Here is a 19,177-nt window from a genome sequence, read left to right on the forward strand (position 1 = left end):
TACTCGGAATAATTTTTTGCCGAACCACTGCTACCTGGGCGCAGTGATATCACCTCAAAAGCCGTTTTTCAAAAAACAACAGGGCTTTTGAGGTGATGAAATCACTGCACCCAGGCAGCAGTGGTTTGGTAAAAAGAAATATGTCTGAGTATCTGCTTAGAAACGTGGTAAATACACAGGTCACAACATGTTTACAGGAACGTTTGAGTTGTATTTGGTGACTGTTGGGAACTATAGGCTACATTGGCACACCTACTTCCAGTGAATGATGCTAAACTAACGGTGCGGCTGTTCCCTAAGCCTAATGCATGCAGGTTTGTCTAACTCTAGGGTAGATGGCAAATAAGCTAATTTCCCAAAAGGTTGGCGTGTTTCTTTAAGACGTCACTTGGACTTGTCCTTTAAAACGACTTGAGATTTTACTAGGACTCAAACCGAAAGACTTAAAAAGCAGGTCCGACATATATTTATAATATACGAGTGATTATTGGAATGAAGGGTGATGAATTGACTAATGCTCCCCCCTTGTGACATCACAAAGGGCAATAACCTTGAAACCCTGGCCAAACTAGGGTATTTATATCACGTTCTCCCAGCGCCCAAATAACACGTTGGACTGACTTGACAAATCCATACACAGAATAGGCAAAACCCATGTTCCATGTCTCCTTTAAAAAAGGTGAATGACCCCCACCCCCCTCTTCCCCCAGAGATTCATGTTCATGTGGACGCACTGTACTCTTTACACCCATCTGCACTACTGGAGTTGTTGCGTAACTAATATTAATCAGACAAGCGTGATCGCTACTGTAGTGAATTCCTACTACTGGATAAACACCCTCTCTGGGTTAAAGGCAGTGCTCAGTGCGTTCAACTCCCACCTGGCTGGCTGGCGCGATGCCAACGAGCTGTTTACTTTCATGTGGGTGCTGCTGCCAGCCCTCGACGCATGAGGCTCTGCGGCTAACGGGAGCGTTTATCAGCTGTCATGCTGCCAACAGGTGGAAAACTTGGATACCCTGCAGTCATGTTGTGTATTCAGTAGCGTTTAGACATCCACTAGTCTCTCTTTGCATTAAACATACAAATAAAAACATGGCAATTTGAATATGGCCACCGGTGATGTCATGGGGGATATCGGATCCTTACATAGCAACACCTCGTCTTATAGGGGCTGCTACACGATAATTTCATTGAGCTGGAATTAACACGACACAGGGATTCAATGTCCCCGATGACTTCACTGGTGGCCATATTCAAACTCATTTACTCAAATGAATGTGTGCAAATCCGTTTAGTTTTTGGATGAGTGTGAGATTATGTGCAAAATAAATCAGCATTGTTCTTTGGTGAAGTGGAAGCAAGGCGGCTCCTAAAAGCCATGAAACAGTACAGTATTACAACACTGCCCCACTGTGGAGAAGAGTATATATACACATTCTTAAGAATAACGAAATGGCTGCATTCTTTTTAGGTTTGAATCCGAGTGCCAAAGGGAAAAAAAGAGAAAGGACACGGCCACAAGGTTTTAAATTAATTTATTAAAAAAAAAAAAAAAAAAGAGGAGGAGGCATTTATCCACTGAAGCAGAACAAACATCAATTTTCTTTCCTATTGTTTTGAAACGTGTCCAGTCTGAAAACAGACTCGCCAGGTCGCCAGGACAGAGTGAAAATAATCATCAAGCAAAGGGGTCTCTCTGCCAACACCACAACACAGCCAAGGAGAACGAGGGAGAAAAGGAGGAGCAGGTAGACGGAAACAAGGAAAGGGAGAGAAATAAAAACAAACATTTCATCAAGTGCAAGATCTGATTTGGATAAAGCAGGTCTTTTTTCTTTTTTCTTCTTCCTCCGTTTAAGTTTTACAGTTTTTACAACTCAAGGTATTTTTCTCTTGTCTTGTACATGCAAGGTCAAGTTGACGTCTGAAACTACACATGGAAACTCATGTTTATATCATATTGGTTATCTGTGCAAATATTAAAATATGTAGGTAGGTATAACTAAGCCATTTTATATGGATATGACAGAACAAGGATTTGACAGGAAGGAGGGGAGAAAAAATAAAAATAAAACAAAAATACTCCCATTAAAAAGAGTATCGTTAAGAAACTACACTTTGTCTTCACCGAACAGAAAATATGTCCACATAAAAAAGTGATATTATTTATTTTTTTTAATTCAGCTCGAGTGATTTTGAAATGTCACTGACCTCACCGTTTGTATCCTTTTTATTTAAATTATTACTTATCTATATAAGTGAAAATACATAAAAAAAAATCCTATGCTCCACATATGAACAACAAAATACTGCATATCTACGTACAGCTGCAATAAAAGGAGGGGGTCAGTTTTATGAAAGGCTAGCTGCCAAAAAACGCTCAGGAAAATTGGCTCCGAGTGGATTTGTTCCCTTTCCGAATGCACTCGTCGTTGACTCCAAATACTTTTGTCACGCTAGTTGGTCGCTTCGTTCCAGAGCCATCCCAAGGGGTCCCGGAGGCGGGGAGTAGGGCCCCCCGGCTGGGCTGTGGTGGGCCCCCAATCTGCACTGAGGTAGTTTGAGACAGAAAAGGTGGCGTCTGGCCCCGGGCGTGACGTGGTGCACCCCCCCCCCCCCCCCCGTTGGATCCTGTTGAGGTCAAAGGTCGGCTCTTTTAAGGTTAATTGTTGTTAAGGCTTCCTGTGGTCTTGATTTAGTTACCCTTCTGTTTCAGTGGCAAAGTCTCACAGGGGACACCTTTCAAATGAGACCGGTCTCAAAGCCCCGCACTCTCTCCTTGATCCTCCAAATCGAAAGACAGTTGTGATTGGAGGATCAGGAAAAGAGGGCGGGGTTCGAGAGAGGTCCATTAAGAGTTCATCTTTGTCCCATTTTGACTTTCTTTTCTCTTTTCTCAACCCACTTTGTCTTTTCAGTCTCTTAAAGGGGTAGTTCCTTTTTCCCCCCCACCCCAATGCTCTAGAACACATAACCCAAAGAAAAAAGAAAAGAAAAAGAAGCCTCTCCGTTTTGGCACCTTGGGAGTCGATGATGTCATAAGAAGGAGAAATAAAGAAAACGATGCGGAATGACAGAAAAAGGAAAAGACCAAGATGGCCTCTCTCTCTTTGTGTGTGTTATGGTCGTAGAAGACTAGTTGATGTGGCCGCCCTGGTCGCTAGCTGCCAACGAGTCTGTGTCTGCCGCTGCAGTGGAGCTCTGGGCCGGTCGTACCTCCTCCTCTTCCTCCTCCGTCTTGATGCGCTTGCTGTCTGGGTGCTCGCCCGCCCCCTGGTCGCCGTTCTTCCGCTTGGTGGGGAGGGAGGCGGAGGCGGAGGCGTGGGCCGCCAGCAGGTGGAGGGGACTCGCCACAACTGCAGACAGAGAGAGGAGCGGGTCAGTTTTATTTATTATCATTATTTATTTGTTCTGTGTTGAATGTTAAGAGTCGATCGACTGCCGGGAACGTTGACATGACCAGACACCTAAACTGAACGGACTACAACATAGATCATGCTAGTTAGAGTACCTATGTATACTGCACCTGTGTATACTTTACTTATATATTCAGATTCTAAGTGTTAGACTATATTTATTGTAACATACAGCATAACTGATAGCATAGAGACCCTCATCTGCACCTTTGATTACAGTTTACTTGCTCATACTAATATTATTTACCCTGCTTTTTTCATCTTTATTATAACCGCATTGCCTATATTTTATGTCTTCTACTATTACCATGCCTGTACCTGTACCTCTGCCCTCCCCTCCCCCCATGGTGCTATGACAAATGTCCCCAAGGGGATCAATAAAGGAATATCTTCTCTTATAGGGCCATCTTAAATACTTTGAAGCTTCGTTCGATGGGCATGGGATTCGAATGGGAAATTCAAATTAGAATATATATATAATGTTAACCTGCAAAATCAACTCTGCCTCTCTTTGTTAGTACAACAAGCAATGCCGTTTGTCATTTAAGATGAGGTCGGACTCGGCACTGACAGATTTGTGTTCATTGTGCTGCTTTTATAAAATCTCAAATGACGGCTTACAATATTTAGTGTTTCGTTTGTCTAAGATCTTTAAAAAGGTTTAAACTTTACAGCACTGACAATTCTCTATAGTATTTTTTATATAGTGTCCTGACCCAGATAAAAACATGTCTTAACACTTTGGGTGCCGTTCACGTAGATCTACATTTCTGTGGCCAGACGGTTGAGTGCCGGAAATGTAGATCTACGTTTTTCTCACGGTATTTCTTTTATTCGCTATTGCCATTCATAATTTATCGAGGCACCTTGTGCATACTGTTCCGAGTGTGTCTGAGATTGCAGACGGTCAATACCGCCGCCTACCGCCCTGTGGCAGCTATTGCACTCCATTAGAAACGATGTGGTTTGTTATCTGGGCCGATCTGAGCCGTGTGGGCGGGGTTTAAATACTCCGGCGAGGTAACCGGTCACCACCATACATCTACAAGGCTGCCCCCACCCCTCATTCATATGAAATGCCGAATAACGCGGCACGGACCTCCACGCCCAGTACTTCAAATGGCGATCAGATAATTGGATTATTTTTTTTGCATTACATCAGAGACAAGGTAAGAACACTATATATCCAAGCTTGCATTGATCTGATATTTCTTTCTCCCGCGATCTGTGTGGACTGTGTTGCGCTTTTTACCGTTGGCGGTAAAAAGTCGAATTCTGTCGTTGTCTATATTAACTACCGTACTTTTCGGACTATAAGCCGCGGCTTTTCCCCCCATTTTTCGACCCTGCGGCTTATATAACAGTGCGGCTTATATATGGACCAAACCCGAAAATATTGTTTTTTTTACTGCATTGAAATGTTATTTATCTGTTCCCTTATTTGCTAAACTTAATACAACTTGTAAATGAGTTAATTCTTGTTATTTGTCCGACAGTATTGTGACAATCCCCTCTGTGCACGAACCCTTACATATGGTAATTAAACATTAAAACACCTGCGGCTTATAGTCCAGTGCGGCTTATATATGTACACATCATTAAATTTAGCTGCTGCGGCTTATAGTCAGGTGCGGCTTATAGTGCGAAAAGTACGGTACATATAAATATTTATATAATTGTTTGCTTTATAGACGAAGGTTGCAACATAATTATGTAATGTTGTTGGCTGTGTATCATTATTAATTTAATTAATCCAATCCACTTTATTTATAGACCACATTCAAAAACAACACAGTTGACCAAAGTGCTGTACAAGTCCCACAACATAAAAATAAATAAATAAAAATATATATAATTTATTATAATTTTTTTTTATTATCTCGAAGCTTCGAATTAAAATCTCTGCCCCGAAGCTTCGAATGCCAAAAAGAAATTCGAAGGTCAGCCCTATTCTCTTATGATACCAAACACATTTTCGAGTGTGTATGAGAAATGAGTAAGGAATACCGTACTTTTCGGACTATAAGCCGCGGCTTTTTCCCCAATTTTTCGACCCCGCGGCTTATATAACGGTGCGGCTTATATGTGACTCGACGTGACCAAACCCGAAAATGTAAAAATCTAAATATTGCTTTTTTGACTGCATTGAAATGTTATTTATCTGTTCCCTTATTTGCTAAACTTAATACAACTTGTAAATGAGTTAATTCTTGTTATTTGTCCGACAGTATTGTGTCCCAATGCTAATTACATATGGTAATTAAACATTAAAACACCTGCAGCTTATAGTCCAGTGCGGCTTATATATGTACACATCATTCAATTTAGCTGCTGCGGCTTATAGTCAGGTGCGGCTTATAGTGCGAAAAGTACGGTAATATCTTATAGTGGAGGTGAGGTATATGTAGCAGACAAGTTTAAACAATTTGAGAGTCGACTAAAAGAAAGATGTAAAAAAAAAAAAAAGTCTTGGCAATGATTGGGAAGGTGTGCAGGTTGCCGTGTGTATTGTGACAAATCCAGTTTGACCAGCTGTGTAAACCAACAAGTTAACACGTGTTTGGGACTCAACGGTCAGGCCTCAGAAACGTGTTACGTGCACGCAAGTCAGCAGTAGAGTCTGCAGGTTCGACTGTGACATGACCACTAAATTACTCTCTACTTATTCCACAAAAATTCGAATAATCAATATCTTAAAAATGTGCGCATCCTTCATCTCAACCCCTTGCGTCTCACCTGAGTTGGCCTGGATGGCAGTGGTGAGGCCGTGGGTTCCGTTCTGCATGATGGTCTGGATGGGCAGCTGGTGATGGCCCAGGGGCGCCTGCTGCAGGATGGTGACGGTCTGCAGGGTCGTGCCCGACTGGGTGGTCTGGATGATGCGACCGCCTATAGAGGCGTGGCTGATGGTGGGAATGGCCTCCACTTTCACTGAGACGAGACAGAGAAGGGTGAATGACACCGCTGATCCTGTGTGCATTACAGTATGTCACCGGCATCTGTGGAAACGGGAAGCGCGATTCATCCTAAACATAGTAGCGTTTCTACGGTTACCAGGTTTTTTACAAGGCGAGTAAGTGGTGGGAGTCTGGACCAGGTCGCAGAGGTCATATGCGATATAGGATGATTCGTTTAACCTCTTGAGCCCTAGCCCTATTTAAGAAATCCGCCTAAAAGTACATACCTAAGTAAATGGAAGATTGCTCCACTTCTACAAGGTCCATTTGCATGTTCTTGGTATCTAGGGACATCTATGGATCTCAGGGAATGTATTCCCAGTGTCAGAAATAGTGTCTATTAATAGGCTTGAGTAAATTGTAAAAAGGAGAATCCTATTTTAAATTTTTATACATTTTTTTTTAAATCTTTGACAGTGAATAACACCATGCTCGTTCAGCACCTTCTTGAGATCACGTGTACAAAAAAATCTAAGCAAATGAATAAAGCAGAAGGTTTTGTAGATAGAGTACTGAATTCTGCCATCCGGACACATGCAATTTGAAATATTATTAGGGTTCCCAGACATTGCTAAATGAAATTAAAGGACTTTCAAGTACTTTCCTAAGCACCATTTTTCACTTTAAAAGGGCATTTAAAGGGATACAATTCACTTTTAAATGCCGTTTTTTATAGAAGAAAAATCGGATACAATATTTATGGCTTAAAACCAATGTCTGACAATTAGTTACACTTTAAAATAAAATGTATTTCTTGATTCAGAAATTTTTTATCATGGATGAACAAAACGTTCAATGCGAATTGTTGATTTCAAGGACTTTTAAGCACCTTGTTACAAAATGGGCTGTTTGAGGAATTCCAGGCCTCGACTTTATTGTATTTTAAATCAAGCACTTTAAGCACTTCAAGGACCTTGTGTGAACCCTATTGAACATCAGGCGTATAAATGACCTTATTATAGCCAAGTCGCACATCTATGGATCGGGCCAAATCTCATCTTTCCAATGGCAGAGTTCAATCTGGATTTAGTATCATCAGGCGTGCAGCAAGAACAGTGAATGAAATCGACTGCAAGTACAGTTACAAAATGGCAGTGCGCATTTCGAAGCGTATATATATTCGCCAGTTTCCAAATACATTTCCAAAACTCATATTTCACTAATAACACTAACCTATTGGTAAACAAACGTATTGCTTAAAATATACACTATGACTGCTGTTTTGACAGTTATGGTCTTTACTCTGGCTACATTTGAAAAAAATAAACGCAACATTAATTCATACAGTCTGTAGAGATGGATTTATGGCGCGATGTCATTTTGGGTCCGGTACTGGACCCGTCGAACTAAAGAGGTTAAAAATCCAGTTTGGCTTGACATCCTGACGGTCACGTCTACTCCACCCCCTCTCGTCGGGGCGGGAGGTCAATATTTAATTTAATTTCATACCTTTATTTAAACTCGAAAAAGCAACTGATGTTTCCCTCATTTACAGCCATGTCGAGTGTACATACAGAAATACTCAAATGTAAAAACATCCAATCCTAACATAAAAAAAAAAAGACGAGGCAGAATATGAAGGTATACCGACATGGATCCATGCAAAGGTATGGGTTTTTGGTATAATGTCATCCATGATATACACACACACATTGTATCATAGCTGTCAACATTGGGTTTTTTAAAAACGTGCAGGTTTTAGCCCCGCCCCTTCTCCTGGCCCCGCCCCCTCAGCCCGGCCCCTCCCACCCGGCCCCGCCCCCTCCCAATGGAGCTGCCTCGTCGCTGCCATCTGCTGGTCAAAACCGGTATTATTTTGTTTTCCTACTGTGTAGAGTGTAAATGCTATAAAAATACAGTAAATTACCTTTTATCAAAATATTAACCATTAAATAAAGGTTGTAATCTGTAAATGCATTTGATTTTACTGTAATTTGACAGTATTTGGAAACCATAGATGCCAGACAGTTTTCTTGCAGCTTTTTTTCTTACAGTCTACAGTCAGTGAATCCTAAATCTCCACTAGGCAACCACTTAGAACATGAAGAACATATTTAGTATAACAGCGAACAGATATAATAACTAATTGTAAGAATTCTGTGTTTAAAACTGTTTTGAAACAGTTTGTACTCTCCACAGAGGAGAGGTGGGGGGGGGGGTATTTTTGCATCTGAATAGAGCTGCGCGTTGGGATTCAGATTAACTGAGCCAGGTAAAGGCATTCACAGAGAGAGTCATTAACGTTAACGATGGACGCATTCAGGTGAGGGTAGTTGTCCACGCCCCCCCCCCCCCCCCAAACTAGCTGAAGTGTGAAAATCAGAGGCATTTCCTCCCCTTGAGCGTTCTAGACAACAGACTGAGGCAGAGGTTACACCTTTCGTATCATCTTCGTATTGTTTTCTTATGCGTATCGCCGCGACGTCGTGCGCCTGAGTCACACTTTCGTTTTTTTTTTCGTTTTTGTCAGCCAAGCACACTGATGTAGTACACTGCCAAAGCAGTAGGTGGCAGTAGGTGGCAAACATGAAGGCAATTTCAACCAATCAGAACGAATGTGCCAATACACTTCCTGGTGGAAGCTCCAGCAAAGAAATGTCAATAAGGCAGGCGCCTATGCCGCGCCACCATCTTGCTTGCTCACTCAATGCAGCAATTCTTTTTTCAGCAAAGCCTAATAAAAGTGCAATAAACAAAACGGATACATTCACTGTGTGTTCTGCCTGTCATTCGTTGATGAAACAAAACTAACATCAACACAAGTGACCACCAAGAGCAGATAGTTTAGTCTAAAAACGATCGGTAGCATTGTTAGCTGCATGCTAACGTCAATGGAATTTGCCATTATAACAGTATAGCATTGTGGCTAGAAGCTAACGTTAGCTCACGCTACTTAGCCAGCACCAAACTGATGATATCGGGAGCTATCAGTAGTTAGATAACATTAGAGACAACGCTGTGTGTATTAAACAAAGGTGAATAGATGACTGGGCCATTTTGTTTAATGCTTGTAAAGTTGAAAGAGGAGCTTTGAGCTAACAGGGTTTGATAGCTAACACTAGCTCATGTTATCCAGTGGCAGTGCCAATCGGTAATGCTAGCAGAATGAATGGATGTAAACTTTATTTAACATATTGCATATGGGTACAATACAATACGGCTCAATACAAACAATTGTTAAGGGAATGCAGACTGTTGTAGCTTGGACTGGGGTCCTTATAACAATAACTTGACAACACATGGTAGCTGAAGCTATTTGGGACACGGAGCTCTGTCCCAAACACACACACTGTTGTCACCGGAAGGGCACGCAGATGGTATCTACTGCGCATGGGCGTTTTCGCAACAACGGCTAGCGTGCTGACTACACGCTGTTGTCGACTCGTTTTTTTTGCGTATCTCCAAACGCAAACACAATTTTGCGTTTCAGCCGTATCCACAAAAAAACGCCAAAAAACGCGTTTCTGTGTAGATAGGACATGATACGTCGTCAAAAACGTATAAAAAAAACGCCAGGAATACACTAGTCTAACCTCAGCCTGAGTTACAAGATTTAAATGAATACATGATATTCAAAACATTCTCAGATTTCAAAGTATGACACATCATTTGAAAGCTTACATTCTGTACTTTCACAACCTGGAAAAATCTGGAAAATGAAAATGGAGACATGTCGGCACAAACGCTGGACTTGATCACATATATTTTATGAGTTTAAAAAAAAAAATTATATATAAAAAAAGAAAAATAATTTTATTTTTTTCTCAAAAACGTGCCAATCCGTGAACCGTGAAAAGGGCGTGCAGAGGGTCGAAAAAAAACAGGAGAATTCCAGAAAAAAACGGTAGGGTTGACAGCTATGCATTGTATACAAAAATATATATACATACAAACTGTATATTTTTAAGTTAATCAAAAAACGTTTTTAAATCAGAATTTAAAAAGTAAAAGAAAAGTTTTTAATGAAATAGGGACCATGATGACAATTGTATTACAAGATAAAGACGTTTACCTGTATATAAAAAAAAAAAAAAAAAAAAAACATGTTTGCAGATGAAAGATGATCACAATGTAATCTGCACTGGAAAACTATACCATCACATACCGTCAAAACCAAAGACAATATTGTGATGTGATATTTGTCATATCGCCCAGCTCTCTCCCTCTCTCACCTTTGACCTCCGTGTATTCCCCGTTCTCCTGCGGCTCCCTCTTTGGGGTGATGACTGCTGTCTGGGCGATCAGCGCGGGGCTGAGGGCGCCGACCGGGATCTGTTGGAGGATGTGGACAGCCTGGATGGTGGGCTGAGAGGTGCTGGTGGTCACCGGCGAGGCCATGGTGTAGGTCACCGGCTTGATGGTCTGAGGTAACTGACGTTGAACTGCTATGAGTACCGGCTGGTTATTGACAGGCGAGCCTGGGAACACAAGTCAACATAATCCCCCCGTCATTAGATAACATAATCCCCAATCTCTAGAATGGAAAATAAATACTGTAATTTAGATCACTGTGTACATAATATTTATGCTCGGACTACTCAATCAGGACTGGAACCTGGAAAGCCATCCCAACATCTTCTCCTACTTTATTTTACTAGCAAAACTTACGATGTTAGAATAGAAAAAGGACATTTGTGTACGTTGTGCTTTATGTTCAGTCCAGTCTAGTTTATTTTATAGTCTATAGCTATTTATACAGTTAGCATAGTTTGTATAGATGATATACGTTGTTTATTATGTTTTGTTTTATAGTTTACAGTTTTAGTTCATAGCCTATAGTTCTAGTTTGCATAGATGAAATATATGTTGTGCACTATGTTTACAAATCTAGTACGGTTGAGGAGCCGGGAAAAACCAGCATCTCACATTTTTCTGAATACCGGTACATGTAATTATAAAAAAATGTAAACAGACAAAATAATCTGAAAAATGTTCAACTCATCAATGTGGCGTCAGTGCGTCATCTCTCACCTGCTGCATTATGTGCAAACCGTGCTTCCTGGATGATGGCTAGTTTGGGCTGAAGCGCAGCGATAGAGGGAGCGGCTGGAACAGGAGGGGCGCCCTCCAGCTCCATGGGAACAGGGGATCCTTCTCGTGATAGGCTGTCGGGGGTCTGTACTCCGCTGGAGTGGGCTGAGAGCACCCCGGAGTGGCTGGGAGAGACCGGGGCACTCCTGGGTGTGGGCAAACAAGCGGGCAGCAAAGGGTCACGTTAGAATGAGTTACGTTTGCCCTCAGAAACATGGTGGCTACTGGTGCTCGTGCGAAACGCAGGGCGGGGCCACCATTAGCGTTGTCACGATACCAAGGTTTTGACTTCAATACCGATACCAGCCTAAGTATCACGATACTGGTTCAAAAAAGGATACCACAGGAAAAACATTAGCAGCCAACATTAGTTTAGGTCATGGAACTGTCATCTTGTAGGATATAATCTGTCGCAAATGCGAGTGAAACGCTCCCACTGTGGAGTTCCTGGCTTTAGGCAGAATCACAAACAGACAATGTGGAAAATGCCTTGGTATGCATTCAGCAGACACCGTTAACATGCCTGCTACGCAAAGCAAGCACTCTCACAACTCAGAAGATACGGCATCAGGCTATTATTCTAAAAGTATAGGTACTAATAAAATGGGAGTATTGGGACTGTTTAACAGCTGGATATCGCGAGACTTTTCTAGTAGTCTCCATACCGGTGCCAATACCGATATCTGGGATTCGATACCAAAGCGATGCTATTTTTGATACCTTACTTTGCCTAATTATGCGTGTGCCGTGTTGCATGTGCATTGCGTGTCCAGAGGCTTTGTTATCATGTTGGACTGGTTGAACAGAAGAATCTCCCGGTCACCTTATTAGATCATGGAACAAACATGCTTATTGTCTCACTGGTGCTGATGAGATTAAAAAAGGGGAACGTCACCCATTTTAAGAATTCACGTAATGTTCTTCCTGTGCTCCAGGACGCGTGTAGCTTTTCTACAGGCTACAGGCCTCCAGGACAGTCCAGTCAGTATGTTCTTCCTATGTCCCAGGACAGTCCAGTCAGTATGTTCTTCCTGTGCTCCAGGACAGTCCAGTCAGTATGTTCTTCCTATGTCCCAGGACAGTCCAGTCAGTATGTTCTTACTGTGCTCCAGGACAGTTCAGTCAGTATGTTCTTACTGTGCTCCAGGACAGTTCAGTCAGTACGTTCTTCCTGTGTCCCAGGACAGTTCAGTCAGTATGTTCTTCCTGTGCTCCAGGACAGTTCAGTCAGTATGTTCTTCCTGTGTCCCAGGACAGTTCAGTCAGTATGTTCTTCCTGTGTTCCAGGACAGTTGTCAGTATGTTCTTCCTGTGTCCCGGGACAGTTCAGTCAGTATGTTCTTACTGTGCTCCAGGACAGTTGTCAGTATGTTCTTCCTGTGCTCCAGGACAGTTCAGTCAGTATGTTCTTACTGTGCTCCAGGACAGTTCAGTCAGTATGTTCTTCCTGTGTCCCAGGACAGTTCAGTCAGTATGTTCTTCCTGTGTCCCAGGACAGTTCAGTCAGTATGTTCTTCCTGTGTCCCAGGACAGTCCAGTCCAGTCAGTATGTTCTTCCTGTGCTCCAGGACAGTCCAGACAGTACGTTCTTCCTGTGCTCCAGGACAGTGTCCCAGGACAGTTCAGTCAGTATGTGAACATGCACCGCTCTCTCCTAAAGCTAGAAATCAGAGAGAACCCTTACAAATCTGTGATGTCACCGAGATGTGGAATCTGGGACTCTGACTTGATGAGGCCATAACATATTTGCGTGAGCTCTTAACACTTTGAGTGCTAGCCACGAGAAATCTCGTTAGTTCCTGCCATGCGTTGAGTGCCAAGGACGAGAAATCTTGTTATTTAATCGTTATTTCTTTTATTAGCGATTTCCATAAATTTTTCATCAATCTAGCCTCACATTACCATTGGGACTGGCTCTGAGCTCAAACAGGGAAAATACCGCCCCCTATAGTCTCCCGGATGGTAATGCGCGCATTGGATTGGACTGAATGAAAATGCATGGGGGGAAAAAAATCCGGAATCAACATTTTATTTCTCAGGCGATTGCAGTCATCGCCGACCCTCAGAACAGCGTGGAATTTTTTTCACGTATATCTCAACGTGTCCCCTATCCGTGTATGTGTGTGTGTGCTGACCAGGAAATAGATATCTTTTTCAGCCCGCTTCTCTAGCGTGCATAAGTACACATATACTATCGATAATCTAGCGTTTATTTGAAAACGATTCATAAATAGGCCGAAAAATTTAAGGGTGTTTATCACAGAATCTTTTTTATTTTCTGGAAATTTCCAAAAATTTGCGTTTTTTTAAATAGTATAAAACGGAAATGTACCGATGAAAAAACAATCAGTTTCGTACATGTTGACTGCAAGCAAGTCATTGATAAGCGACGGGCGTATTAGACACATAGCCATAATATAGAATATAGAAATAGCTCCGTGAAAATCATGAAATATCGGAAAATCAGTCTAAAAGGGCTGGCATTCAAGCGATAAATCGTGCGCCCCCCTGCTGGCACTCAAAGTGTTAATACCCCGATGATGGTTTAATTATGGTTCAGACCTTCTAGCGATGCTAAGATTATAAACCTCATCGTTTATATATTTTGTGATAAGAATTCACATAGCTAAAATCTTCACACATCCACAGAAAAAGGCATAAGATACAAAATATTAAAATAAAATCCGTCTTGGGATTTGATTAAAATGCATTAAAAAGAAATCCTCGTTAGAAAATTTATTTTAAGAGAACATGTTTAAATACCACCCCCCCCCCCCCGCAAGCCCTACTATGAACAACATCCAGGAGAAAGTAAACGATGGCTGAAGTCCCACCTGGAGGAGAGGGGTCCGTGGGGGGTCCTGAAGCAGGGCACTCCCCTGGGCCTTCGTTTCCTGAAGGCCTGCTCTATGAGTTTGCTCTCGGAGGACGGGTCTATCCTCCAGAAGGACCCCTTGCCCGGCTCCTCCTGTGACCGCGCCACCTTGATGAAGTAGCGGTTGAGGGACAGGTTGTGGCGGATCGAGTTCTGCGACAAAGAGGAGAACGATTATTGTAGCCAGATTATTGTAGCCTGACCTGGTAACCCGATTATTGTAGCCCGATTATTGTAGCCTGATTAGGTAACCCGATTATTGTAGCCTGACCTGGTAACCCGATTATTGTAGCCTGCCTTGGTAACCTGATTATTGTAGCCTGACCTGGTAGCCTGATTATTGTAGCCAGATTATTGTAGCCTGCCTTGGTAACCTGATTATTGTAGCCGGACCTGGTAACCTGATTATTGTAGCCCGCCCTGTCTGAACCACACAACATCCACATGCACACTCACTTTAAATCAAATCAAATGTATTTGTAAGGCCCGACAACACACGTTAATGTACCCATGGGCCGGACACATCTTCTTTAAACAAGTCAAGAAGAAACATCACAATAAGTCAAGAAACAAAACAAGAACACCATAAGGTCCAACAAATCTTTAAATAAATGCAAAATAAATGAATGCAATGCAAACACTCCCAGACATAACGCACGCGAAGGTAAGGAAAAACTCACTAAAACCTAGCAATAGGAAAAAATGCACAACAGGCAATGTGGAGGAGAAACCTCCAATTCAAGGGGGGATCTCCCTTATTTTTTTTTTTTTATAACTTTGACCAGTCAGCTGGTTCTTTTAGCGTTTATCGCTTTTTCTGGTCAAGCATGACCGACAGAAACAGGTTGAATGGGGTATAGATCGGGGGAAAGACACTGAGAAAATACGGCGAGTCCGGGAGTCGAACTCGTGTACCCCAGATCCGTGACGCGCACGGTTGTCCCCGACGCCGAAATAGCGTCCGAGGTACGCGGTGAGCTACTGGAGCTCCCCAGGGGATCTCCCTTTTTAGACGTCGGTGATAGTAGTGTTGCAGACGGACAGTTGGTAAGCATGCACTCATGTGTGTAGTGAAACACAGATGAGTGCATGCAATAGCAACTGAACATTTAGAATTTTTTTTATTAAGAGCTGATAGCGATAGAATGAATGAATGGTTTATTTTTTAACATGTAATTCTCAATTTCCTCCAAAAAAAAATCACAGTATCTTGTTCCGTCAAACCAAACAATCATTAATTAATTAAAATTATAAACAAAAGGTCAAGAGCAATGTGTTTGGTTAGCAGACATGTCCAAAAGAGGAGTAGAGGGAAGCTAAGCTTATTGATCCCTACCCCCTTACATTTATATTTGTTCTTCCATAAATTTTTACTAGATAACATAATTTATAGAGATGCCCCGATCGATCGGCCACCGATCGTTATTGGCCGATAATCAGTATAAATATGCGATCGGTGATAATGTTTTATTTTCACCGATCGTCAAACCCGATCTCACTCGCTGTCGCTGAGTTGTCTCAGACACCGGTGGTGCAGCGTCTGCTCTCGAGTCCAGCCCCTCTCGCACGCATGTAAACACGGGTCTCGTCTAGTGAGACACGGGAGGACGGCGTGTCAGCGTCTCCTTGAGCTAACGTTAGCTTAGCTACCGTTACAAAATGACCCAGTCAACTATTCACTTTTAGTTTAATACATGATGAGGCATTGTCTAACCGAACGGTATCTAGCCGGCCAGCTACCGATAGCTCCTGACATCAACAAACGCTCCAGCAAGTATAGTAGGTAGGTATGATACCCGTTAGCTGTTAGCTCACGTTAGCGCAAGTTAGTTCACTGTTAAAAACGAAATGTCCCATTGAACTAAATAATTCACTGAGGCATTGTATTAACGTTATATATCCGGCTAGCAGTAGCTACAGATAGCTCCTGATATCAATGTCTTATAACACTGATTCGATGCGTATTCGAGCTGAGGGCTTGCTGAGCACAGTTAAGTAACGTTATACCAATAGGGTCCAGGTGCAGCGCCGGAGAATCCTGGCCGTAGCTCGAGGCTACTCGAGTATAGGTCCAGCTGCAGCTCCGGTGAATCCTGGCTGTAGCTGGAGGCTACTAGAGTACACACAGACAGTGGAGCTTGTTGCGTGGTGGCGATGTCTCGCAGATAATACAAGTACAAGTCTAATTATATAATCAAAAACGATCGGTATCGGCCGATATGGCTCACGACGATCGGTGATCGGTATCTGTGGCAAAAAACGTGATCGGGGCATCCCTAATAATTTAGTATATTACAATATAGAATATACTTTTACTTATATTAAAAAAAAAACTTGATTCACTTGACAGCAGTGAATATAGTACAGCACTACATAACACAATATAGCATAACTTTGTTTATCCTCATTACTCATTTCTGTATTTCTCTAATGTGTATCTTTTTAGCTGCTTTTTAAATTGTGCCACATGTTTACTCAGTTTGATGTATTCAGGTAAATTATTCCACAACTTCACTCCACACACCGATATGCACATGCTTTTCAACGTGGTGTGTACCATTGGTTGTTTAAGATTCCCTCTCCCTCTTAAGTTATATTTTTGAATGTTGCCTGGGATTAGTTTGTATCTGGCTTTGTATACAATGAGGGCAGTTTTGAAATCCACTAGGTAGTAGGTCCATACATTTCAATGCTTGTAGCTTTATAAATAAGTTATTGGTGTTCATAATATCCTACATTGTTGATTATTCTTATTGCATGGTGCATATTGGCTGTAGAGTGCTTTTGTAGGTATTACCCCACACCTCCGCAGAGTAGCTCATATATGGTAGGAAGAGTGTACAGTACAGTGTATTTTTTTTGTATTTTATTTTTTTATTCTTTTTTAAAACAAACATATAAACAAACATGACAACACACGATAAGATATACAAGCATTAATTGTCAGGGCACATCCAATGAGATCACATTTTGGTTAGTTGTTTTATATAAGATATACCCATAATACCTGTTATCTAAAAAAAAACCTACATACATATGCTCAGCTCGAAACCCCCCCTCCCGGACCCCACCTTGAGAAGTACCTCCACTATCCCTCGCACCTAACCAGACACTACCATTATAAGCTAGCTTTTATTCTCTCCACCACTTCTAACCACATTGACATTTTGGATTCATTGAGACCCAGAATTCTTGCTGTAGATATTTCATGGTAAATTACATCGAGATATGTAAGAAACCAAACTTTACGGCACATTTTTTCCGGTTGAAACCAGCGTGATGCGATCAGCTTTTTGGCTACTGTGATACCCGATAAAACCAATCTCTTTAGCTGTGGATTCACTGCAAACTCAAAAACATCATTCAACAGCAATACCGAGGGGTGTACAGGTATATTCCAAGATACGAGTTTTGATATTTGTTGGGTCACATCTTTCCAGAATGCCTTAACTGGTGAGCAGTCCCAATACATGTGCATAAATGTCCCTTCGTCCCCATTTGTACATTGGGTGCATTTGGAATCTTGTTTGAGCCCCATTCGGCACAGTCTTATAGGAGTCAAGTATGTCCTGTGAATATAGTTAAGATTGATTTGTTGATGATCCGGGTTCCTTGATGTAAGTCGGACATTTGCCCAGGCTCCTTGCCAATCAAAGTCATTTTCCAGGTCTGGTATATCCCTCCTCCAGACAGAGTCAAGTTGGAGGGTTTCATACGAGGACGTTAGTAATTGATGATAAAATTCTGAAACAAAACCTCTCGATGTCTCTCTTGAGTAGAAGAATTTGTGGTATCTGTGGTGTTCAATTGGTCTGTCTAATGGAACACCGTGAGACTTCAAACATAGCTCTAACTGTTTGTGAAAAAGCCATGTGGACTTGGTGAGATTAAATTTTTTTTTACACAGTACAGTGTATACAGTGTTTTTTGGTTTAGAATGTGTCTTATCTTGCATAAAACACCATCACTCCGTGCCAATTTAGTCCTGACATATTTGATATGAGGTTTCCAGTCGAGTTTGTAGTCTATTATCACACCCAGAAATGTATTCTCAAATACCCTCTCCAGTTTAATACTATCAATCCTTAGTTCAACCGGTGTATTTACTTGTATATCACGTTTACCAAATATCATGATTTTTTATATATATATATATATATATATATATTTAATGATAATTTATTTACATCAAACCACACTTTCAGCTTGGTTAGTTCAGCTGCGACACCCTTTAAAAGCATTAGGAGGTTCTCTCCCTCACAGAAGACATTTGTATAGTCAGCAAAAATTAAATCTTTCAATATTTTAGACGCATTACCTATATCATTTATATACAGTATGAATAGTTTCGGGCCCAGAATTGACCCTTGCGGCACACTACAGATTATGTTTGACTGAGTGGACCTGTACTCCCCAAACTGCACAAACTGTTGTCTTTGTTCTAAGTAACTCTTTAACCATTTGAGCCCTACTCCTCTGATCCCATACCTTTCCAATTTTAGTAGCAGAATATCATGATTTATAGTGTCAAACACCTTCTTCAGATCTATGAAGATCCCTATTGCAAACTTCTTATTATCAATTATGGTTGTCAGTTCTTCTACTAGGTCCATTAGTGCCAATGACGTTGAATGATTCAATCTAAATCCATATTGACTGTCTATAAGTAATGTGTGTTTATCAATGAAACTGTCCAATCGTGCAGCAAATACCTTTTCCATTATCTTTGAGAACTGGGAAAGGAGAGAAACCGGCCTGTAATTGGTGAATAGATTTCTCACCTGCTTTGAAGATCTGTATCACTTTTGCAGTTTTCACTTTGGTGGGGAACGCACCCAGTTTGAATAAGAGGTTACAAATATGCACTAAAGGGTCTGCTATGGCTATTATTACTT

General features: G+C 41.6%; 1 protein-coding gene across 1 annotated transcript in view; it reads right to left on the minus strand.

Annotated features, from left to right (window-relative positions):
- Positions 1-2,631: 2,631 nt before the first annotated feature.
- The window catches only part of foxk2b (forkhead box K2b), a 37,496-nt gene continuing 20,950 nt past the window's right edge, over positions 2,632-19,177 (minus strand). The window contains exons 5-9 of the mRNA XM_084328160.1: positions 14,242-14,435; positions 11,348-11,553; positions 10,549-10,794; positions 6,156-6,350; positions 2,632-3,359 (exon numbers count right to left, since the gene is read on the minus strand). Coding sequence (XP_084184286.1) covers positions 3,139-3,359; positions 6,156-6,350; positions 10,549-10,794; positions 11,348-11,553; positions 14,242-14,435 — 1,062 coding nt within the window. The 3' untranslated portion in view covers positions 2,632-3,138. The remainder of the gene's footprint in view (positions 3,360-6,155; positions 6,351-10,548; positions 10,795-11,347; positions 11,554-14,241; positions 14,436-19,177) is intronic.

This window comes from Notolepis coatsorum (assembly GCF_963971535.1).
Source record: "Notolepis coatsorum genome assembly, chromosome: 14".
Taxonomy (NCBI): Eukaryota; Metazoa; Chordata; class Actinopteri; order Aulopiformes; family Paralepididae; genus Notolepis; species Notolepis coatsorum.